General features: G+C 42.0%; 1 protein-coding gene across 3 annotated transcripts in view; it reads right to left on the bottom strand.

Annotated features, from left to right (window-relative positions):
- The window catches only part of LOC129816605 (nebulin-like), a 95031-nt gene that overhangs the window by 7518 nt on the left and 63537 nt on the right, over positions 1-23976 (bottom strand). The window contains exons 89-127 of one of the 3 annotated variants that reach the window (XM_055871291.1): positions 23684-23797; positions 23368-23565; positions 22823-22927; positions 22551-22655; positions 22001-22108; positions 21706-21813; positions 21205-21312; positions 20856-20960; positions 20407-20511; positions 20073-20171; positions 19794-19898; positions 19536-19640; positions 19263-19367; positions 19010-19114; positions 18577-18681; positions 18219-18323; positions 17915-18019; positions 17701-17805; positions 17176-17277; positions 15278-15379; positions 14956-15063; positions 14515-14619; positions 14124-14228; positions 13783-13884; positions 13545-13649; positions 13146-13256; positions 12876-12986; positions 12580-12681; positions 12144-12248; positions 10589-10684; positions 8767-8877; positions 8405-8509; positions 7438-7542; positions 6644-6748; positions 5789-5899; positions 3965-4075; positions 3199-3312; positions 2739-2843; positions 2438-2542 (exon numbers count right to left, since the gene is read on the bottom strand). In XM_055871291.1, coding sequence (XP_055727266.1) covers positions 2438-2542; positions 2739-2843; positions 3199-3312; positions 3965-4075; positions 5789-5899; positions 6644-6748; positions 7438-7542; positions 8405-8509; positions 8767-8877; positions 10589-10684; positions 12144-12248; positions 12580-12681; positions 12876-12986; positions 13146-13256; positions 13545-13649; positions 13783-13884; positions 14124-14228; positions 14515-14619; positions 14956-15063; positions 15278-15379; positions 17176-17277; positions 17701-17805; positions 17915-18019; positions 18219-18323; positions 18577-18681; positions 19010-19114; positions 19263-19367; positions 19536-19640; positions 19794-19898; positions 20073-20171; positions 20407-20511; positions 20856-20960; positions 21205-21312; positions 21706-21813; positions 22001-22108; positions 22551-22655; positions 22823-22927; positions 23368-23565; positions 23684-23797 — 4221 coding nt within the window. The remainder of the gene's footprint in view (positions 1-2437; positions 2543-2738; positions 2844-3198; positions 3313-3964; positions 4076-5788; positions 5900-6643; positions 6749-7437; positions 7543-8404; positions 8510-8766; positions 8878-10588; positions 10685-12143; positions 12249-12579; positions 12682-12875; positions 12987-13145; positions 13257-13544; positions 13650-13782; positions 13885-14123; positions 14229-14514; positions 14620-14955; positions 15064-15277; positions 15380-17175; positions 17278-17700; positions 17806-17914; positions 18020-18218; positions 18324-18576; positions 18682-19009; positions 19115-19262; positions 19368-19535; positions 19641-19793; positions 19899-20072; positions 20172-20406; positions 20512-20855; positions 20961-21204; positions 21313-21705; positions 21814-22000; positions 22109-22550; positions 22656-22822; positions 22928-23367; positions 23566-23683; positions 23798-23976) is intronic. The other 2 variants (XM_055871292.1, XM_055871293.1) reach the window with 2 other exon arrangements.

The following is a 23976-nucleotide window of genomic DNA, read 5'->3' as shown; positions in this document are numbered from 1 at the left end:
AACCTTAAAGGAGAAATGTCCTTTGGTCTGATGAAACAAAAAGAGAACTGTTTGGCCATAATGACTATTGTTATTTGGGGAGGAAAAAGGGGGAGGCTTGCAAGCCAAAGAACACCATCCTAAACGTGAAGCACGGGGGTGGCAGCATCATGTTGTGGGGGTGCTTTACTGCAGGAGGGACTGGTGCACTTCACAAAATAGATGGCATCATGAGGATGGAAAATTATGTGGATATATTGAAGCAACATCTCAAGACATCAGTCAAGAAGTTCAAGCTTGGTTGCAAATGGGTCTTCCAAAAGGACAATGACCCCAAGCATAATTCCAAAGTTGTGGCAAAATGGCTTAAGGACAACAAAGTCAAGGTATTGGAGTGGCCATCACAAAGCCCTGACCTCAATCCTATAGAAAATGTGTGGGCAGAACTGAAAAAGCGTGTGCGAGCAAGGAGGCCTACAAACCTGACTCAGTTACACCAGCTCTGTCAGGAGGAATGGTCCAAAATTCACCCAACTTATTGTGGGAAGCTTGTGGAAGGCTACCCGGAACGTTTGACCCAAGTTAAACAATTTAAAGGCAATGCTACCAAATACTAATGGAGTGTATGTAAACTTCTGACCCACTGGGAATGTGATGAGAAATAAAAGCTGAAATAAAACATTCTCTCAACTATTATTTTGACATTTCACATTCTTAAATAAAGTGGTGATCCTAACTGATCTAAGACAGGGAATGTTTACTAGGATTAAATGTCAGGAATTGTGAAAAACTGAGTTTAAATGTATTTGGCTAAGGTGTATGTGAACTTCCGACTTCAACGGTATCTAATAAGCCATTCTGTTATTACATATACTGAAGAAAAATATAAATGCAACACGCAACAATTTCAAAGATTTTACTGAGTTACAGTTCATATAAGGAAATCGGTTATTAAAATTAATTCGGCCCTAATTTAAGGATTTCACATGATTGGGAATACATATATGCATCTGTTGGTCACAGATACCTTTAAAAAAATTAGCCTCACAATAGGCCTCAGGATCTCGTCACGGTATCGCTGTGCATTCAAATTGCCATCAATAAAATGCAATTGTGTTCGTTGTCCGTAGCGTATGCCTACCCGGACCATAACCCCACCGCCACCATAGGGCACTCTGTTTACAACGTTGACATCAGCAAACCGCTTGCCCACACAACGTCTGCGGTTGTGAGGCCGGTTGGACGTACTGCCAAATTCTCTAAAACAAGGTTGGAGGCGGCTTGTGAGACAAAACTGTAAAAAAAATAATTTTAGAGTGGCCTTTTATTGTTCCCAGCACAAGGTGCACCTGTGTAATGATCATGCTATTTAATCAGCTTCAGGATATGCCACACCTCTCAGGTGGATAGATTATCTTGGCAAATAAGAAATGCTAACTAACAGGGATGTAAACAAATTTGTGCGCAAATTTGGAGCGAAATAAGCATTTTTGGGCGTAAGAAACATTTCTGGGATCTATTATTTCAGCACATGAAACATGGGACCAACACTTTACATGTTGCATTTATATATTTTTTCAGTGTAAACTAAATTATGAAATTAGCTTCTGTACTTTCAAACGACAATAAAAAGTCTTGAGCCTGGCTTTTCTGAATCGGTAATTAGATAATAAACATAATGTCCATATCCTGCTGGTTTCTTTTAGTTCAGACAGCACAACACAACATATGTCCATAAAGAAACAATGAACAGGGCCTCCCGGGTGGCGCAGTGGTCTAGAGCACTGCATCGCAGTGCTAACTGCGCCACCAGAGTCTCTGGGTTCGCGCCCAGGCTCTGTCGCAGCCGGCCGCGACCGGGAGGTCCGTGGGGCGACGCACAATTGGGCTAGCGTCGTCCGGGTTAGGGTGGGTTTGGCCGGTAGGGATATCCTTGTCTCATCGCGCTCCAGCGACTCCTGTGGCGGGCCGGGCGCAGTGCGCGCTAGCCAAGGGGGACAGGTACACGGTGTTTCCTCCGACACATTGGTGCGGCTGGCTTCCGGGTTGGAGGCGCGCTGTGTTAAAGAAGCAGTGCGGCTAGGTTGGGTTGTGCTTCGGAGGACGCATGGCTTTCGACCTTCGTCTCTCCCGAGCCCGTACGGGAGTTGTAGCGATGAGACAAGATAGTAATTACTAGCGATTGGATACCACGAAAAATTGGGGAGAAAAGGGGATAAAATTTAAAAAAAGAAAAAAAAAAAAAGAAACAATGAACATATACATGTATGTAAAGTATTGAAGGTGATACTTTGAAGTCAAGACACTGAAGAGGAACAGAGAGACACCTTGCTGCCACTGACTGACATGGGGACATGGTGAACCTGAGACCTGGAACCTAGGCCTTGGTACCAAACGGAGTGTTCCAAAACAGAAGGTTCTAAATTGGAATGGAGAGTTTTAAAAGGCTTCTACTTACAGTGCTGAAGTTCTTCTGATTCTCACGGACTCTCATCATCTCAGGGGTGTCCAGGACGGGCACATAGTGAGACATGCACTTCTCAGCCTCCTCCCTGTACTTTTTCTGTTGGGACAAAGTACACACAGAGAGAGAGAGACGTCACATAAGAGCTTGGTCATTCAACTCTAATGGCAATTTATTCAAAGCAAATGAGTCTATATTAATCAAATCGATGCAAAATGTATCTACATAGTTTATGAAGCGTTTACATACACTTTTAATAATAGACATCCATAGTAGTTTGTAGCATTCCTCTTACCTGGCTGACCATGTTCCTGATATTCTGTGCGTGGAGGATGTCAGGGGTGTCGATAACACTAGTGTAGCTAGCCCTGTCCGCCTCAGCAGTCTGCTTGTACTTTTGCTGAGGAAGGACAAACTGCAGCTCAGAAACACACTCTTTGTTAAATAACATCTACATGCACTGATGGAGAGTGGTTGTTCAGTACACAATTACAGTATTGAAGGCAATGAACATAACAAAGTGGTTATGATTATAGTGTGCATTCATTTCATGTAAAATAGCTATACAGCAACTCAGGTATAACGAAGACAGTTGGACAATATGAAATAGCTTCTAGGTTACAAGAAACTGCTTCTCTGGTAGTTATCACCTAAACAAATATGGCTACAATGTATTATGCTTTTTGAAATTACTGGACTTAATGCACATATTACAAAACAAGGGTGTCTTGGCCCAAAAACCCAGTCCCACTGACCTGGCTGAGGATGTCTGTAGCATTCCTAGCCCTCATGAAGTCTGGCGTGTCTGTAGCCAATGCCAACATTCCCTTGCCCTTGATCTCTGTCTCCAATGTCTTCTTGTACTCTTTCTGCAAACAGCCACATTACACACAGTCAAGTCAAACACAATACTATTTATAGTGAGTATTCAAAATAACTACTGGATATTATGTCACATTGGTTTAGGGGCTGCAGAACCAGAAACGTCACAGGTTAAAACATCTTCAGCTAAGGGGATGATTAAGGAGACTCCTAGGGAACCGTGAACAGAGAGCTTAGCATCACAAACCAACAGGAACAGATCATGGGATTAAGTTACAAGTGAGGGAGAGTGATGTGAGACAGGAAGGGTCCACTCAGAGCTGAAAGACAGAAGAAGGTTTAGTGTGAATCTCAGTGAAAGTTGTTTGACACCATATTATCTGGTTAACCTGGGGAACTACTAGCCTGGTGCCAGATCTGTTTGCGCTGTCTTGCCAACTCCTGTAGTCACTGTCAACATTGGAGTTAGCAAGACAGCACAAACAGATCTGAGACCAGGCTGGGGGAACGACACTATTAGCTCCACAACTGCGTTGGAAACACATTAGTGATGTCATTAGCCAGAGCCAAGATGAAAACCAATCAGCTGCCTGGTTAGTTAGGTGATGAAGCAGGAAGAGGAGGAGGAGAAGAAGCAGAGGAAGAGGGGGATGAGCGAGGGATTAGAGAAGAAGCCTGTTCCATCTGTAGCAGTCCTACCTGACTCAGGATAGCAGTGGCGTTCCTTGCTCTCAAAAGCTCAGGAGTTTCCTCAAAAACAGTTAGCCCTTTACCCTTCACCCCCTCCTCTAGATCCCTCCTGTAATCTCTCTATGGGGCGGAAGGAAGAATAGAGAGGCTGCAGAGAGACAGGCAGGGTAACACAGGCAGGGCACACAGACAGGACACGGTACGGTAATGGCTCAGGTGGTAGTACCGCTCAAAGCCACCAAGTCTCGCCTTCAGATTATGACAGACCAGTTCTGGTTTTGGTTGGCATGTATAGAGAAATATTGAGTTGCCAAATCTGACATTATTCTTATTTTTTACAATAAGTATTATGACCAATAGACTTATTAAATTAGACATTGGAAAGACATTGGTGAGTTTGGTAAGCAGCCTGATTAAAAAAAAACAATCCCATTTTATCAGACAATAGGACAATAAATTCCCACAGAATATTTGGTACAAGACAGTTTGTTCATGAGGCTCTTTGTCAAAAGCACTCATGCCTACATTTCATTAGGGCATAATGCACAACAAACACAGGAAACAGGGCTCATTTACAAAGCCAAACCAGACAGAAAAAACAGATGGACAAAGCAGACAAATGCAGACAGTTGTTTTGCACCAAACCTCCTGTAGTGTCCTACTAGATGGAGGGAATGGTTTGTTTTGCACCAAACCTCCTGTAGTGTCCTACTAGATGGAGGGAATGGTTTGTTTTGCACCAAACCTCCTGTAGTGTCCTACTAGATGGAGGGAATGGTTGTTTTGCACCAAACCTCCTGTAGTGTCCTACTGGATGGAGGGAATGGTTGTTTTGCACCAAACCTCCTGTAGTGTCCTACTGGATGGAGGGAATGGTTGTTTTGCACCAAACCTCCTGTAGTGTCCTACTAGATGGAGGGAATGGTTGTTTTGCACCAAACCTCCTGTAGTGTCCTACTAGATGGAGGGAATGGTTGTTTTGCACCAAACCTCCTGTAGTGTCCTACTGGATGGAGGGAATGGTTGTTTTGCACCAAACCTCCTGTAGTGTCCTACTAGATGGAGGGAATGGTTGTTTTGCACCAAACCTCCTGTAGTGTCCTACTAGATGGAGGGAATGGTTGTTTTGCACCAAACCTCCTGTAGTGTCCTACTAGATGGAGGGAATGGTTGTTTTGCACCAAACCTCCTGTAGTGTCCTACTGGATGGAGGGAATGGTTGTTTTGCACCAAACCTCCTGTAGTGTCCTACTAGATGGAGGGAATGGTTGTTTTGCACCAAACCTCCTGTAGTGTCCTACTAGATGGAGGGAATGGTTGTTTTGCACCAAACCTCCTGTAGTGTCCTACTAGATGGAGGGAATGGTTGTTTTGCACCAAACCTCCTGTAGTGTCCTACTGGATGGAGGGAACTAAACAAATCAGGATGTCAACATAGATGACAGCGCAGACATGACAATAAAACAAATTCTACAACTAAAACAGTCACGCAGCATTACTATGGTACTATGAACATGGAAAAGTGTGTATGTATTATGTGTAATAGTCATAGAGTGTATTATCTTCAGGTGGCGAAGCATGCAAACTGACCACATTTAACCTGGGTGGGACAGAACAATTAAGAAAAAGTCACAAGTGGGATTAAAAGAAGGAGGGCTGTGGTGGTTGTGAGGGACTTAGTACGATTACCAGGGGTGGGTGAAGAGGAGGAGGAGAATGAGGAGGAGAGTGAAGAAGTGGATGAGGAGGAGGAGAAGGAGGAGGGGAAATAGGAACTGGAGGAGGAGAAGAAGAATGAGGGGTTGAAAGAGGTGGTAAATACCCGTTCGTTACCTCGCTGGCTATTTTGGTGGCATGTCTGACATGTAACATGGCAGGGGTGACCTCCAAGCCTGAGAGGTTCTTTCCCTTTATGGACTCCTCATATTCCTTATGATAGTCTTTCTATTAGCCACAAAGGTAAGACAAGTGACAGACACAGCTGAGCTACAACGTATAACATCCAAGCGTAGTAAGTCCACAGTCACAATGCAAGCTTCGCCTCAATATTCTTACTAAGAACAAATCAGGGGTGTATTGCTTTACGCATTACCACAGTATACCTCTGGTGTGGGTAGTGTTTTTGTACACACAATATAATATTTGAAACCTTTTTGTGTTTGTGCATGTATAATAGTGCTCTTTTGTGTAAGGAGCCAAGTCTTCTTCAGCAGTCAATAGTTGAAACATGTTCCCTAAATTAAATCCACGCAGTATGGCAAGTCTTATGTTTTGCGTCAGTCTGTCTGTGCACTAGCAGGGAAACATGATTACCAGACAGACATCCAGTACGGTACCTTAACCCTGGATCATCAGAGGAACATTTGGATTTCTGAACTTACAGTACATCATGTGTCAGTGCCATAGAAATCTGTTATAGGCGCTAGTGCCAGTGCTTACCTTTCACATCAAATTACACATAGCGAAAGTACAGTTCATAGACATTGTAGTAACACTTATGGAGAACACACAACAGTCTACAGAATCTCCAAATACCACCCCAGAAATACAGTACAGATACATTGTCAGGCAAAAACAGTTGAGTGTCCCGTGTTCTCTTCTGAGCATCAGCGAAACTCCAAACTGCAAAGTAAAATGGTTGTTTGAACCAACAGTTAGATATTAGGTTGAAACGATATGTCTATTTACCGCGCTTTGCATGTGCTGGGCTTCCTTAGCCGTCACATAGGTGGGGGTCTCGAAGTCCAGCATGGCCTTTCCTTTAGCCTTCTCATACTTCTCCTTGTACTTCACCTGTCAGACAAACAGGAGTCAGACAAATATATTCACAATATCATAGTCTCTAAATGTATTTATTGAATAAAGTTGACTTACTTTATTGAATAAATATGACTAAATAGGCCATTTAAAGTTACCATTGAGGCCTAAAAGATACCAACTGGGCTATAACACCATAACAGTGTAACAAGGTGTCTTCAGAACAGGGTTTATGACGCAGATTTGTTTCAATATGGTGAATTCTGGTACAGATATCGTTTCCACTTAAACCAGGGGAAGTTCATTTTTCCCTTCTAATCCAGAGGGCAAAATTACTCCACACAGAATGGACGCATTGGAACCAGTTTATAAGGATTGCGGTATAAACCTCTCAGGTTTAATGATGGTGTGACGAGTGGATTCATTAAAAAAAATCACTTAAATAATAACACACAGCCCAACCAACACTTCCAGTAAAACTGTTTTTGCAAGTCAACAATACAAACACTCATTATGTCTCAAAGTGTTCCACTATTTCATGATTTTACAGGTTGGAGAAGAAACCTGGGACAATTCAGAATTTAGATTCGCAGGTCGCGTGATGAATTGTAATATTGGAGAGATGATTTTCAAACAGGAAGTTGACGTCTCAAACACAGGAAGTTAAAACCGGGTGATGCCAATAGGACTGATTCATAGGTCGTCCCATACATTGGCCCACTTACGTGACTCTGTAGTTCTGAAGCCTCCTTGTGATGAAGCTGTTCTGGTGAGTCAGCGATCATGAGGTAGTGACCCTTACTGTCCTCATGTTTCTTCTTGTACTGGTACTAAGAGGGAATCAGCGCCCAGTAAACAGCTCAGTACAATGGCGTAGGGAAAAAGAGCCACTGTCGTTAGCTCACTCAATGCTACCCATTTAAATATATATTTTTTTTAAAGAATGTTTTAAAAAAAGTTAAGGAGCGGGAATAAAAAGGAATAAAATAATGAAATGAAAGAAAACTAAAAAAAAGAGAGTGAGGCAGAAAGTTCTGAGCGTCAGTGGTTATAGAAGACTAAGTTATGATATACTAAGTTAGATTTTTATGAAGAAAAGAGGAAGAAATCAATTCTGCACACGATAACATGCTAGACAGAGACGATGTGTGAAAAAGACTAATCTAGACCATAGATTAATGAAAAAAGACATGGAAAAGAAGGTTACAGCAGGTTCTAGTACTAGTATTGGGAGAACAAGGGGTTATGTGAGGACGTTTGTAGGTCAAAGGTGAGAAGGGTCAGGGTCATTACCAGATGATGTCCTTGAGGATTAACTCACTATTGATCTGTGGTTTACTATAGCTTAGATAAGCAAAGCAGGACAAAACTGGTTGAAATGACGCCATTAAAACTACATTCCAACTATTTCTGGTTGTAAACTGGTTGAAATGACGTCATTGCAACTACATTCCAACTATTTCTGGTTGTAAACTGGTAGAAATGACGTCATTACAACCAGATGTGCCTGCTGGGAGAGAGCTAGGCAGAGCCAGTGATTCCTAATGATATGGAATGACTTGGTTGGAGAGTTGCCGTGGCGAGGCGGTTGGTTTTTGAGAAGGCGGTTGTTACGCAACGCGGGATGATGGTGATGATGACACTACCGGGATTCAAGACGGTGGTACAAGGGCTTATGTGAGATTGTCTTACGTCACTGGACAGCTTGCTGGTGCTCAGGTTATGCTGCATGGACAGAGACTCTGCCATGTCGGTTACAGGTTTGTGCAGCTTCTTCAGGTCGCCCTTGTACTTCACCTGTGAGATGAGAAGACAGACAAAGGAACATCATCGTATTATAGAGAGCTATTAAATAGATAAATCATTATAATATAGTGTAATTATTATATAGATATATTATTATAGAGTTTTCTATAGTACATCTCATGAACTACTTGGTCCCGGTTGCTTGGTATATCTTTGATAAACACCTGTGAGTAAAGACCTATTAGTCTGAATGAGTATTTATCGTATTAAAAGAGTGGTACTCCTACTTGGGTGAGTGCAACACGTACCTCACTAGCCAGCTGGTGTGCATCCTTCTGAGTCTTGTAAACAACACTTTCCTTCATGTCATACTTTGGCCTGAGTCCCTTCTCCTTGTCATGCTTGGCCTTGTACTGCACCTGGAGGGATATCATACGGCAGTGTGTGTGTTAGTCTCAGTCTGATTGTGTCTGTGAGGAAGGTAAGCCAATAAAATCAGACCCAGAGAGAGTAGGATTAACGAGGAGAAAAACAGTACACCAGAATACAGTATTCGGTCACATAATATAAAAAGGGCTCATGGTTAGTTCAATGATTTTAGAGGGATCCAAATTCAGAATTTCTGAATCTATGTAACTCCTTACTGTACTCTGTTATTAGCCCTTGTTATACAGCATAACCATTTGAAGTCAAAAACCATAGGTTGCCTTCTAGGACTAATTTGATATAATGTATCTGTGGGTATAACACATTTTACTTTCAATGAGCAAACTAACCCCAGAAGGCAATTAAGACATAACAGTCATGGGAAACAAATGTACACACAGAACATTTACTTCATATATAGGCTGTTAGAACAGTATATATGGTAGTCAGAAATAGAAAATGAGGGAGAAAGTGATGCTGGGATCCCATTGCAGAGAGAGTCTGAGGTACTCCTAATCAGTAGAGGAACCAGCTGAAGAAAAGTCAGGGAGAGAGAGAGAGAGAAACACCAGGGAGAGAGAGAGAGAAAGAGAGAGAGAGAAACACCAGGGAGAGATAGAGAGAAAGAGGGAGAGAGAAACACCAGGGAGAAAGAGAGATAAAGAGGGAGAGAGAAACACCAGGGAGAGAAAGAGGGAGAGAGAAACACCAGGGAGAGACAGAGAAAAACCGGGGAGAGATAGAGAGACACCAGGGAGAGAGAGAGAGAAAGAAGGAGAGAGAGAAACACCAGGGAGAGATAGAGAGAGAAAGAGGGAGAGAGAGAAAGAGGGAGAGAGAAACATCAGGGAGAGATAGAGAAACACCAGGGAGAGATAGAGAGAAAGAGGGAGAGAGAGAAAGAGGGAGAGAGAAACATCGAGGAGAGATAGAGAGAGAGAAACACCAGGGAGATAGAGAGGGAAAGAGGGAGAGAGAGGAATGAGGAGTGTGTAAATCCAATAGAAATGAGCAAAAAAATCTTCTAATTATAATATGCTCCAAATGAAAAGGCAGTGACAGAACTTCTGGCAAATTAATAAAATGGTTCTCATAGGGGTCAACTCTGTCTCCTACTGTTACACAACGAGTTGTGAATAAGACGCCTTAGATAAGCTTTGATACAGGATGTACACAGTCCTCATAGCACAGAGATAATTCTGTAATTCTGTAGAATGATGCAACAACAATAAGTCCATGGCACGGTATCACTGCAGGGGTCATACCACATCAGACCGAGACATCGACTACATGTCCCGGCTATTCAGACATTTATCCTTTAACATGTTGATCCAACTCAGAATTAAAAAAAGAATATTTAATATTTTTCCTTGACTTTTAGGAAAATAGTTATTGCATCACCATGCTTGTCTATGTTTGGCGACCAGCGAATCTTGCGATGGGAGACATACAAAGAAGGCAGGTCAAATGAAAACAAGAAAATTGAGGAAAAAGGGAGGAAAAATGATCAAATCATAACAGAAATTAAAAAATGTCCTCTTGAATTATGGAAGCAGAGGTGCCCCAACAAACACTCCCAGAAATCAATCAATCAGTGAGTCATTGAATAGAAGGAGAAAAGAAGTCACAAGGCACAGACAGGAAGTTGCAGGAAGTTGCAGCCCATTGGTCCCCGCCCCAGGGTCTTAGTTATTCCTTTCTTACATTACTAGTCAGGGCACTCATTTTCTTAAGGTGGCGGCTCTGAGGAGTATCGATGGAAGCAGCTCCGTGGAGGGAGGGCCTGGCTTCCAACTCCTCCTACAAAGCAGCAGTAAGACGGCAGGGTGAGAAAACAAAGACACGACAGGATGGAGGGAGCAAGTAGAGACAGGGGATTAGGGAGGGAGAGATGGACCCTGCAGGCAAAACTGCTTGAAATGATGTCGTTTCAACAATATAACAACACTACAACTCTGCATTACAACACAGTTTTGCCTGCTGAAAGACAGTACAGGGGAGAGGAATATAAGTATATGGAGGAAAGGGAGAGGGCTATACAGGGGTAGTACAGGTATGAAGGGGAGTATAGTAACATGTAACTATGGAGAGGAGATGGAGAGGACTAGTATATTAACATGTAACTATGAAGAGGAGATGGAGAGGACTAGTATATTAACATGTAACTATGGAGAGGAGATGGAGAGGACTAGTATATTAACATGTAACTATGGAGAGGAGATGGAGAGGACTAGTATATTAACATGTAACTATGGAGAGGAGATGGAGAGGACTAGTATATTAACATGTAACTATGGAGAGGAGATGGAGAGGACTAGTATATTAACATGTAACTATGGAGAGGAGATGGAGAGGACTAGTATATTAACATGTAACTATGGAGAGGAGATGGAGAGGACTAGTATATTAACATGTAACTATGGAGAGGAGATGGAGAGGACTAGTATATTAACATGTAACTATGGAGAGGAGATGGAGAGGACTATTATATTAACATGTAACTATGGAGAGGAGATGGAGAGGACTAGTATATTAACATGTAACTATGGAGAGGAGATGGAGAGGAGTATATTAACCTGTAACTCTATGGAGAATAGGAGACAGTCAGAGCTCACAAAGACAGAATAGGACATGGGTAGTTATGCAGGGTGGCAAAAGAAGCACCTAATGGATGGAAGGTCACTACTACCTATGCTACAGACTAGCTAGGACAGCTGAGCAAATGCTATAGCAATACTATAGATCCAGGGGCGCAACTTTGGTTTTAGAAGTGGGGGGATATCACTTTTTTTAAAGTATTATTTAAAAAACTTTTTTTTATCCTTTCGGATAAACACTCCAAACAGCCTACCCTACCGCTCGGAGGCATCCGCATGGTCCTAAATCACACTGTTGCCTACGTTTGTATCACATTCCAGGGGTGACAAAAATGCAATTTCAGAATGTTGGGGGGACATGTCCTCCCTGTCCCCAGTGAAAGTTACGCCCCTGTATAGATCTCTATGAAGCAATCATGATCTCCAGGAAGCTGAACTGAAAGGCATGTCATCTGGGCTGCTGAATTTACATCTTCAGAGACAGTGAATAAAGCTGAAAATATTTTCTGACAGCAGAAAATAACTGACAATGAAATGATAGAAAAATTAACTGAGAGGGGACAAACATAATCAAATAAAGGGGAATAAAAACATTGAAAACAGCCTGAGGTGTAGGGAACAACTGGTCAATTCAGACTCGGAGGGTTTGGTGTTGACCGTACCTGGCTGTTAAGCTTGGACACCGCAGTGGCCAGAGCGATGTCTGGACGGTGGACCAGGGAACCTCCATGGGCAGCCTCCTGGCGAGCCTTCTCACGGTAGCCAATCTACCAGACACAATATACAAACCATGAGTGGACTGGACAATACAAGGATAAGGGGATACCTAGTCAGTTTCACAAATGAATGGATTCAACCCAAATGTGTCTTCCGCATTTAACCCCACCCCTCTGACAAACTATCAGTGGGTAATGCACAGACAGACTGTCGTGATATGACTTGTTTTGATGCCTTTGATGGCGTCATGCTGAGAATGTAAACAACAGCATGAATATTTATCTCAGAGAGGTAAACAAATACAAAATCCCTTTAATTTAGCAAAACAGGCTAACAGGCTTCGCCACTGTGTAGGCTATTCACTGTGTACTAAACACTCACATTGCTGGCGAGCTTGGAGGCCTGTGTAGCCCTCATGATGTCTGGGCTCATAGCCACAGAGGTGTAGTTGAGCTTGGCCTTAGCCTCCTGCCTGTAGGCAAACTAGAAATGGAGAGAGAGGAAAGAGTGAAATTTGTGACAACTGCTGATGTAAAAAGGGCTTTATTATTGCATTTAATAGACTGACTGATTAATAACAATCAATTCTATAAAACATGCATGAACTATTGAATGTCTTTAATATAGGAGATATACAGTACAGTCTTTTTATAGAAGAGGAATGTGACATTCCTTACATTGCTCTGATTCTTGGCTACGTCCATGGCGTGCTGCACATCGGGAGGCACTCTCATGTTATTGTACTTGGACTTGCCCTTCTCCTTCTCAAACTTCTGCTTGTACTGTTTCTGTGGACAGAACGGTAGAGACAAAGACGTCAAAGGTAACAAATGGCTCAGGACTGTATAGTCTTGGGAAGTCTCATTCACTTTGTGCGAGAAATCTGGAAATTAAGGTTCAGGACTGTATTCCAGCTCTAACTAAACAGCTGGTATGGGGAGACTGACCTCGCTGACCAGTTTGCCCATGTCCTTGGCGTGGATGGTGTCACGGGTCGTGGGCAGAGTGGTGAATTGTCCGGTCTGCTGCTCCATCTTGCCAGCCAGCTTGTATTTGCTCTGAGGACAGAAAGAAAACCAAGGACTAGTGTCAGACTGGAATCTGATTGGGTGTCGTACAAACCACATTAACATACTGTACAGTTACATTCATTATAACAAGTGTTCTTGAGATATTTTGTGACAAATTCCTCGTTCATCCATAAATGAAGGTTCTCATTATGACATTTAAGATCTATCTATAATAACTATACTGTAGGTTAGTAAGGAAAGTAATTTATTGGCAGTAATAAACATTACACAGTAAGTATCTGTAGTTGTCATGTGTTGGTGTTTTCTGTTTCTTACCTCAGATGCCAGAATGCGCACTGACTTGGCATGAAGGTTAGTAGGAGTGTCCAGAACAGTCTTATACTGACCCTTTGCCTTCTCATACTTCTCTCTGTATTTCACCTGGTGGACAGAACAAAGCACCACTATTAACACAGGCTTTTCTTTACCTTCAGATTTCATTTCCATGTGTCAGAATAGAATAGAACAGCTTTATTTTGATTGGTGGGTGGCAGGTAAAGGAACAACTACTCACATTGCTTAAGTCAGCATTCATCTTAGCCAGGACGGCTAACTTGTCGTCCACGATGGAGATCACACAGCCCTTCATCATCTCCTTGTCATACGTGTACTCAATCTGAGGACAGCAACACATGCAGCACCGGTTAGACCAGAAGAGCCATGTCAAAGGAATCAGCATAGAAACCTGGGCCGGTGTTTTGTTATGTGTGTAGCTAAGTCATCTTAGTCACTATTGTTTTTAGGATTGTATTCTTCTACATATAGTTTTTCATGGACTCTTAGAAGATGATGTATTTTAGCCCTTGTGGGCTAAAATACATCCAAACAAACTAAGGTCTGTAGTGCATGACTCACATCACTCTGCTGGAAGTTGGCCTTGGCAGCTTGGATAAAGTCAGGTCTGTCGACGGTCCAGATCCACTTGTTCTTGGTGGCCTGGTACTTCTTCCTGTAGTCCAGCTGGAAGGAGACAAATCAGACAGGAACAGAACAGTGAGTGAGGGGTCTGCCTCAAGAAAAAACATTTCAGAAGGGTGGAAAACATCAGGTATAACGCCTGGCCCTAACAAGCCAACTTCATTCACTAATACACTCCTTCATTCATTCAGAAGTGTGGAAAACATCAGGTATAACGCCTGGCCCTAACAAGCCAACTTCATTCACTAATACACTCATTCATTCAGAAGTGGTGTTCAGAGGTAAATGGATAGGAGGAGACGAGGAGTACTGGAAGAGAGAGACTCACATTGCTGATGTTCTTGTAGGCTTCCTTGGCAGCCCGGATTTCAAAGGAATCAGGGTCCATGTTGATCTGGGCCTTGCTCCTCTCATATACCTCCTTGTACTTCAGCTGAGACAAAGGAGAGAAAAACACACTGATACAGAACCAGGGAAATGACTGTACCTGCCTACATCTAAATCTTAGACATGTGGTTGTAAGGCTTTCCACTAGATAGCATAGCCACAATGTCTAAATTGGCAACATCGTAAAACAAATCATGAAAATATTAGCTTTATGGTCTTAATTTAAGGTTAGGGTTAGGCATTAGGTTAGCAGTGTGGTTAAGGTTAGGTTTAAAATAAGATTTTAAGAAGAGCAATTGTAGAAATAGGTGGGGTTTATGACTTTGTGGCTGTGTTATGTGTGAAATGGAAGGCATCCATTTTGAGAGTGTAGAGTACATACCACGCTGGTGATCTCCTTGACCTTCTTCATGTGTGTGCTGTGTGGAGTGTCATGGCCCAGGGTGTAGCCCTTAGCCTTGTTCTTGTTATACTCCATCTTGTAGACATTCTGGAAAAAGTGATGAGAAAATGTTGCAAGTCACAATTATTCAAATATAGTGTTATGTTGATAAATACACAGTAGTAACAAAATCATACATTTATACATTATATGATTTGATTAAATATTTATTTAATTTTGTTACTTTATTTATTTTTCTGAGAAAAGGGAGACCTTAAAAAAAGTATCTTTAACTGAATGTTGTGTGACAAGGTGAACTCACGTCTCTGATGGCTTTGCTGCGTTTGTGGCTCTCATGCTCGGGAGTCTCCAGGATGGAGGTGAACTTGCCCTTAGCACGCTCATACTGCTCCCTGTACTTCCACTGTGGTGATGGGGGCAGGACACCAGAGTTAGACACACTCACATAGGAGACATTACTGTCAAATCACTATCAACTTACCTTATTAACAGTGTTTCAATTATCTATAGATGATCTATGTGCTTTGCAGATTGATTTTATGAGTTAAGTTTACATGGCTTTATCCATTCCTGATCAAACTAAATGTATGTGCTAAAAAAGATAATGACATTTAAAATGTAGTGTAGCATGAAAAGGAAATTCTGTGAAGCGTGACTACAGTACACGTCAATGTAATGAATTAATGCAATGGGAAGACACCATGCACAGGTTGGAACATGCTTTATGGAAACATGCAAAACAATGAAATTATGTGCAAAGAGATGTCCACGAACACACAGTGTGAGAATGAAAACAGTGGTTTTCTCATGGTTCATTTTCGTCAGCTGACGTTTGATCAGCTCGTCTGCTTCTACACTGAGTCTTACTGGTGAGTCTGTTGCTATTTCAACATGATTAGTACAGACTAATGATGGTTGTGTTTATTTATTATCATTTGGATAAAAAATGTGAACTTAAATAAATGAAAATAAACAAAACTATTGACTTTGTCATAGGAAATATGTATTCCTCATTTGACATACGTCGTCTTTCTAGACGGTTCAGTCTGTACTTGTGATGTGGGTTACAGGGAGCGGGATCATAACTTGGGATGAGCTGGGTAGCTTGGGTTCAGAGGTCAGTGGAGATTCAAGAGTGTTTCTGAAGCAGGGAGGAAAAGATGTCCAGAATTTGACAAATGTGGTGGTTGGCGGCAGGTAGCCTAGCAGTTAATAGCGTTGGGCCAGAAACCCAAATCTGTTGATGTGCCCTTCAGCAAGGTACTTAACCTTAATTGGTCCTGTAAGTCGATCTGGATAAGTGCTTCTGCTAACTGACTAATATTGAAATGTGAAAAGATGGGAGTGAAGGAAGCTAATGTCAATTAGGAGTTCAGCATGGATTTCCACAGCTGAAGTTAGCTAGTGCTGAGGCTGGGAAGACAACTGCAGCAGGAGGGAGAGGGAATAGGGAAAACTCTGCGAGGTGAGCTTGGTTGGTCTGCTGGGCCGATGGACGATTACCTTACACTGCTCCCTGGACTGGTAAATGGCTCTGAGGATGTCTGGGCGGAGCAGCTCATTGCAGCCGTTCTTTAAGAGCACCCTGGCCCTGGATCTATATTTGTTCTGTCCATGGAGGGACACACTACACACACACACACACACAGACACAGCATGCTGAGGACAGGGACAGGGTCAGTGGACAGGACGGGAGTGGACTGGAGAGGAGCTGCGGAGATCTTAGGCCTGGAGTCTGTGTTGTGTCCTCCTGATCTATTCCCTCAGAACCATTACATCTGGTTCAATCTGGTTCAATCAATCAATCATATGGGCTTTTTTTATTCGCTTTTTTGATTTTGTCGATGCTTTTAAAAAATGTTGATATTTGTCACGAAAACTGACATGATAAAGGGGTTCAACCAGGTCTACGGGTTTTGACTCTGAGTGCACAGATCAAGGAGAGTGTAGCCGCTCACTCAGAACACCCAAGAGGGCTATTTGAGTGACACAGTACGACACCTGCTGCGTGAGGAAAAAGAGAGAGAGAGACGTGAACACGAACAACCATGGACATTATATCCATGCGACTACGACCTCCCGCAGGCCTGCAGTCAGATGACCTCATGCACCGGGCTCAGAAGCAGGCTATCTGATAGGCCCAGAGGAGGTAGAGGCGGACGAGGGCGGGGCTTAGCAGGGGGAAAATCATAGCTTTACCTGGCTATTCTTGGCGTTCTCCTTAGCCAGGAGGTTTCTAGGATCATCCAACACACTGCTGTACTTATCCTTGGTCTTCTCATAGGCTGCTCTATAGTGCCTCTGCTCAGAACGTCAAAAAGGAGTTAAAGACAACTGACAAACAAACAGGGAGCTGTGACAGGGGATAAGAAGACTACAGGAAAGAAAGCCAAGGTTAATCCCATGTGAGGAATGAACTGCAGAGACAAAAGAAACTTGAGTGACAACAACACGGTATTGTGGCTAGGATTACCTCAGGAAGCAGCAAGGTGCATTCATCATTACAGAAGATATTCATAACGTTATGAACTAATCATGACCATCTTTTACCTTCAAAGCTGAGAATCCAAATGAGATGCAGTAGAAAGAAAACACATGTTATACTCATTACTGCATCTGTTTTTCATAAGATAATTTAAATAAGATCAAATCTATCCAGTATATCCAAATTGAAACCGATATGAATTTGTATAAATGTGTTCCAAAAGTGCGTCTGTGACTTACATCGTTGATAATAACGGAGGCATTCTTGGTGGCCTGGAAGAATGGAGTGTCACAGGTATACTTGAAGTGGTGTCTGTTCTTCTCGAAAGTCGCTTTATAGAGTCTCTGTTTACAAAAGAGAAGAGGAGAAAAAAGACTGGTGGTTATGGAAGACAAAGATACAGTAAGATCTGAGGTTTTTATTGTATTTGCAGGGGTAGATGATTTTCTTTACCTCACTGAAGAGGACCTTGTTCTTTTCAGCCTGGACCATCTCAGGTGTGTCCCACACGTAGCAGCCAATACCCTTCAGCCAATCCAGATCCTCCTTGTACTTGATCTAATATTGGACAGAGAAAGTAATGGTGTGGGTCATTCATAAACATACATGTTACATACAAGTATTCTAATATGCTGAAATGGACAATACAATTGTTTTATGGTAAACTACCCATTCTAAGTATTCAAATGTACTGAAACTGACAATACAATGATTCTGCTCTGAGGGAATTTTCTGTTGTTAAGGGGACGTCACTCACATCGCTGACGTTTTCACCGATGATTCTGCTGTGGAAAAACTCGGGACGGTCGGGCATGGATCTCCATGTACCCAGAGAGTTGATGTACTTCTCTCTGTATTTAACCTGTGTGAAGGAGAGAAAGAGAAGTGTCTTATATCTGTATGATAACATACATGTATACAGTATTTAGCTAAATCCACATACCAAAAGTCTGTTTAACGGGCCAAATCATCCTATTGGATGGTTCTGAGCCAGAAGAAAAAGCTGGTTGAAATGACTTAGTGAATAGGTTGAAAGAGATTACTGGTTGTAATGATGCAATTTCAAACAGTTTTGGTAGCTGGGGAGATCTTTTCTAATTGGCTGACATACTGACCTCGCTGATGTCATCGGTGACCCTACGGTGACACACGATATCCAGGGCATCCTTGACACTGTGGTAGTGTCCCTTGGATCGCTCAAAGCTCTCCTTGTAGCGCAGCTGGAGAGAGAGAAAGAAAGAGAAAGAGAGATAGAGAGAAAGAGAAAGAGAGAGAGAGAGAGAGAGAGAGAAAGAGAGAGAGAGAAAGAAAGAGAAAGAGAGAAAGAAAGAAGAGATAGAGAGAAAGAGAGAGAAAGAGAGAGAGAGAGAGAGAGAGAGAGAGAGAAAGAGAGAGAGAGAGAGAGAGAGAGAGAGAGAGAGAGAGAGAGAGAGAGAGAGAGAGAGAGAGAGAGAGAGAGTCTCTAATAGGTCAGTCATTTGTAAGAAGGGCAACTTAAAGACCAAAGACAGTAGAGGCGGAGGAGGGGTCACCAGAGAGCATACTCACATCACTGGATTGTAGGTAGGCCTTCTTGGCCCGGACCAGGATGGGTGTGTCATGGATGCTAGTGTACTTGTGCTTCATCTTCTCATACTGATCTTTGTATTTGATCTGGGGACGAATCAGAGGAGAAGCTGTGTTAGAGCAGCGGTGAAGGGCAAATACTATGGTATCATACTGGGACGTGATACCCAGTATGGTATACGCTGGGTTGTAAGGACGAAAAGTGTTTGAGTTAAATTGCATTAGAAAGACTTACCTCGCTGAAGACCACCTTCATAGCCCTGGCGTGGTCCATTATGGGGGTGTCCACCTCCGGAGTGAAGTGGGCCCTCTCCTTGGAGGCCAGGTCAGTGTACATATACTGCAGTTATGAGAGACATGAACAAAAATTTCAGAAATCACTTTCTTTGTACCTCATTTTTGTCATTGTTGTGCTTTAAGTTGGTACCAATACAAATCTTAACACAGATATCAGTCCTCCTAAGAGTTCACCAGGTTTATTGTATCTATGAGAGCTAAATTGACTTGCCTTGTTGCTGAGCTGTTGGGCCCATTTGACTCTCTTGACATCGAGGGAGTCCAGGGTGGTGGTGCACTTGGTCTTCTCCACATTGCCCTGGGCTCTGTACATCAGCTGAGGACGAGAGGTTAAAGGTTAACATAGCCACTTAACACTGCCTATTCAGACAGAAAGACAGTAATATATTGTATATTACAATATGATATATTAATAATATATATATATATGTGGGAAATGGTGGGCGATATAGTAGAGAGCATGACTCACGTCGCTCATGTGGGTCTTTAGCTCAGTGACGCGCTGGTACTCTGGTGTGTCCAGGACCACAGTGAAGTTGGCACGGTTCTTCTTTGCCTCAACTTCATAGTTGGCCTGTTGTGGTAAGACAAATGAATATGGATTAGCATGGAGCAGATATATTATAGACAGTATTTGCAGATTGTGTATACTTAGCTAATTACTTAGACCAATCGCCCCATGAGGAGTGTAATCCATCAACTGATTGGTGATTGAAGCCATAATAAAATGAGAAAGAAAGGAACCTACTCTAAACTTGGTAATGTTGCGGACAGTAGACATCTCAGGTGTGTCATACAGGAAGCAGCCAATGCCTCTCAGCCACAGAAGGTCCTCCTTGTATCTCAGCTGGTGATGGAAACAGAGACCCAACGATTACATTACTGTATAATTATTCATTAGGCATGGAGGGACTTAGAAAAGTAACAATAAACCATTAACCCTTCTCATATTCTCACTGAAGTTAACTTAAGTATTCATTGAAAAAAACATATTTCAGTAGTTGTATAGCCTAAATATTGCACGTTTCAGAAGTTGCTTGGCTGCTTTGTTTTCAGTGAGTGAACGTTATTGGGCCACGTACGTCACTGGTGATCTCGTTGACGTGGTTACAGTGTATCATCTGGGGAGTGATGCCCATGGGGATCATGGTGCCTCTGTCAGCAAAGTACTTCCCCTTGTAACACAACTGCATGGGACAGAGGGAGACACACAGCACTTAGAACATGTGGCAAACTAACTTCACAGCAAATAGAACAAATAAATCCATCGTTTTTAAACAAAATGTCTCTAAATATAATGAATGTACAGAATGAATGAAAAAATAGATATAATCATGATGAATTAGACTTGTAGCAAGCATCAACACAAAGCCATAGTAACAAACATCAATGAGCCATAGTAACAAACATCAATGAGCCATAGTAACAAACATCAATGAGCCATAGTAACAAACATCAATGAGCCATAGTAACAAACATCAATGACAATAGTACAAGAGTGATAATGACAGGATGACAAAAGGTCACGTACGTCGCTGACGGCCTCCTGGGTCATCTTAACCTGTCTGATTTCGGGTGTGTCGTAGGTGGTGTGGATCTTGCCCTTGCCCTTCTCATACAGCTCACGGTACAGACGCTGGGACAGACAGACAGACAGACAAAGAGAGAGGGGAAATAACATCACTACTACTACACCACAAAACAATCCTTTTAATAATACCAACATACCAGAGTCTTTGACTCTATAACGATTCAACATCTTTCAAGGGATTCATAACAAAAAAATATATAGATGGATCATCAATCAAATTAAATATTTAATAAATGATTATATTTTTCCCAAATAGTGAGGGAAGAGTAGCAGACGTTTGTAATCCTACCGGGTTGGTGACCTTGTTGGCGTTCCTGATGTTGACGAAGCTGACACCTTCTGGGTCCATGGTATAGTTCGTAGCCTTTGACTTTTCATAGTCATTCTTGTACTTCACCTATACAACAACACAATTCCACAAGTGAGGTACTACGATACAAATCCAATATATTACCATTCTACCGTAACTACACATATAGGCTTCCTTTAATTCACCTACCGTACACAACACAACACTGTTCCTAGTGTAACTCCACTACATCCATCCAGTCATCCTACAGTACACAACACAACACTGTTCCTAGTGTAACTCCACTACATCCATCCAGTCATCCTACAGTACACAACACAACACTCCTACAGTATGTGCCTCTCATAACTGAAACTTTGCATCTGAATAGATCATTATTATTTTATTTTTTACAATGACCTCACGGAATGTGAATGGTTCATATTTTATACACAATGTAACAAATTGATGAACATTTGAAGAAAATAAAGTGTCTCTTACGCTGCTGGCAACAATGGAATTTTGTTTCGCCTGCTTCATGAGAGGATTGTCGTGGGGAAGAGAGTAGCCAGTGGGCATGAAGTTCTTGTTGGCCTCTTTGTACAAGTTCTGAAGAGAATAAGGAGAGGGGTAATCAGAAGAGAATAGAAATTACAGTCAGCGTTTATATCCAGAAACAGTTTGAGGGAGTAGTTACTATCTATGAATCTTTGAAGTTATGAGTGATGTATGCTTTATGAGAGTGTACTTAAAGTAAAGAAATTATCAAAGAAAATAAGAATTGAAAACATCTTACATCACTCTGGTTGAAGTTGGCCAGGCGTGCCCTCTCTGTATCCACGGTGACAGCGGGGGAGGAGTTAGTTCCCTTGACATTGGTGGCGTAGTCGTGACGGTAGTGGAGCTGAGAACATGAGAGGATAGAGGACGAATAGGTGAGAACTTAATATGCTTCATCATTGAACGATCTGCCCTTAATGTCCATGTACTCTTGTAATCTCCACCCGGCACGGCCAGAAGAGCACTGGTCACCCCACAGAGCCTGGTTCCTATCTAGGTTTCTTCCTAGGTTCCTGCATTTCTAGGGAGTTTTTCATAGCCAACATGTTTCTACATCTGCATTGCTTGCTATTTGGAGTTTTAGGCTGGATTTCTGTATAAGCACTTTGTGACATCTACTGATGTAAAAAGGGCTTTATAAATGCATTTGATTGATTGATTATTATGAAAATTATTTTAATTCTTAACTTGAATTTGTTCTTAACTGACTCGTCTGATTAAATAAGGGTTAAATAAAACATTAAGATGGTGATATAGAAGTAAGAAGCTTTAATGACAGTACTCACATCGCTCAGGTTCTGAGAACTCAGTTTTGCTGTCTCATAGGTAGGAGTGTCGATGACCACAGAGTAATCCTTGAACGCCTCAATGCCCTTGGCTCTGTACTTGTTCTGGAAGACAAGAACAAACATACAAATACATCCACATCTTTGTCCACATCTGTGGGGTGAATCTGATTCCTACAGTCATTAGATTAGGAGAGGAGAAGAGAGGAGAGGAGGAGAGGAGGAAAGATGGATTAAGAAAGATAGGTGAGAGGCATGCGGAGGGAGCATACATCGCTCTGCAGTTTGTCAGCAGCCTTGACTCGCAGGATCTCAGGGGTGTCCCAGGCATAGCAGCCAATTCCCCTCAGCCAGTTCAGGTCATCCTTGTAGAAGATCTGGGGAGTTACAGAAAAATAACAATCAGTTAATGAAGTCATAATGACAAGCAAGAGGAAGTACAGAATTAATGCACTATAACTTAGAACTACATAATATAATGAACTACACACATATAATTGTTAGTTTAGAAGTCATTTCCAATAGTAGTTACTTTGTCTGACACATTCTACCAGATCTTAAATGAACGACTACACCCCAGGAAAAAAAATAACACTAGGTCTTCCCGAAGAACATTTTTTTTATATACTGTATAAAAAATATGATATATTTTATTTGAAAATAATATTGTTTATAATAAGTAAGAATAACACATTTTATCCAATTGAATAATTTAACTTCACATGAAACTGTGATTAAATGCAATGTGAAATCACAATAAATGCAGTTTTCCACATAAATAAAGTGTATTCAAATATGAATTGTTGAGATGACTCACATCGCTGAGCTGCTCGTTGACCTTGCGTGCCTGGACGTACACCTGCATATCAGGCATACAGATCCACTGGTGCAGGTGCTTCCTGTAACCGATCTCACTGACATAGTTCTGGGTTTGACGGGCTGAAACGACATCTAGCATATCTGGGGGGATGTGGTTCTTTGCCTTGGTCTTCTCATAGTCCGCCTTGTACAATCGCTATATGTAGGGAGGGTACATAAACCATTATGTGTGTCTACATTTCCATGATCAATGTGTTTGACTGCCATATGGAAAGAGTAAAGAGGCGATCATGAAAAAAGGCAACAAGACTCACGTCAAGACCCATCTTTCCAGCTTTGAGGCAGCGGAGAGTTTGTGGGTCGTCCTCCAGGGACTTGGGCAGGGTGTAGAGGGACTTGAACTTCTCATAATCCTCCCTGTATTTAACCTATAGGGAAGGGGATCATATGGGTTGCTTTGAGTAGTGGGCTTTAACAATGTACATGCAACTTTTATGTATGTGATAACTGATAAACCAAATGAATGACATTGAATCTTAGGGATCCAAAACAACAACATTAAACAAATGATGAATTCTCAATAAAGAGCATCAAAAGTAAAAAAAAA

This window comes from Salvelinus fontinalis, chromosome 19 (genome assembly GCF_029448725.1).
Source record: "Salvelinus fontinalis isolate EN_2023a chromosome 19, ASM2944872v1, whole genome shotgun sequence".
Taxonomy (NCBI): domain Eukaryota; kingdom Metazoa; phylum Chordata; class Actinopteri; order Salmoniformes; family Salmonidae; genus Salvelinus; species Salvelinus fontinalis.
This window is presented reverse-complemented; position numbering and strand designations above follow the sequence as displayed.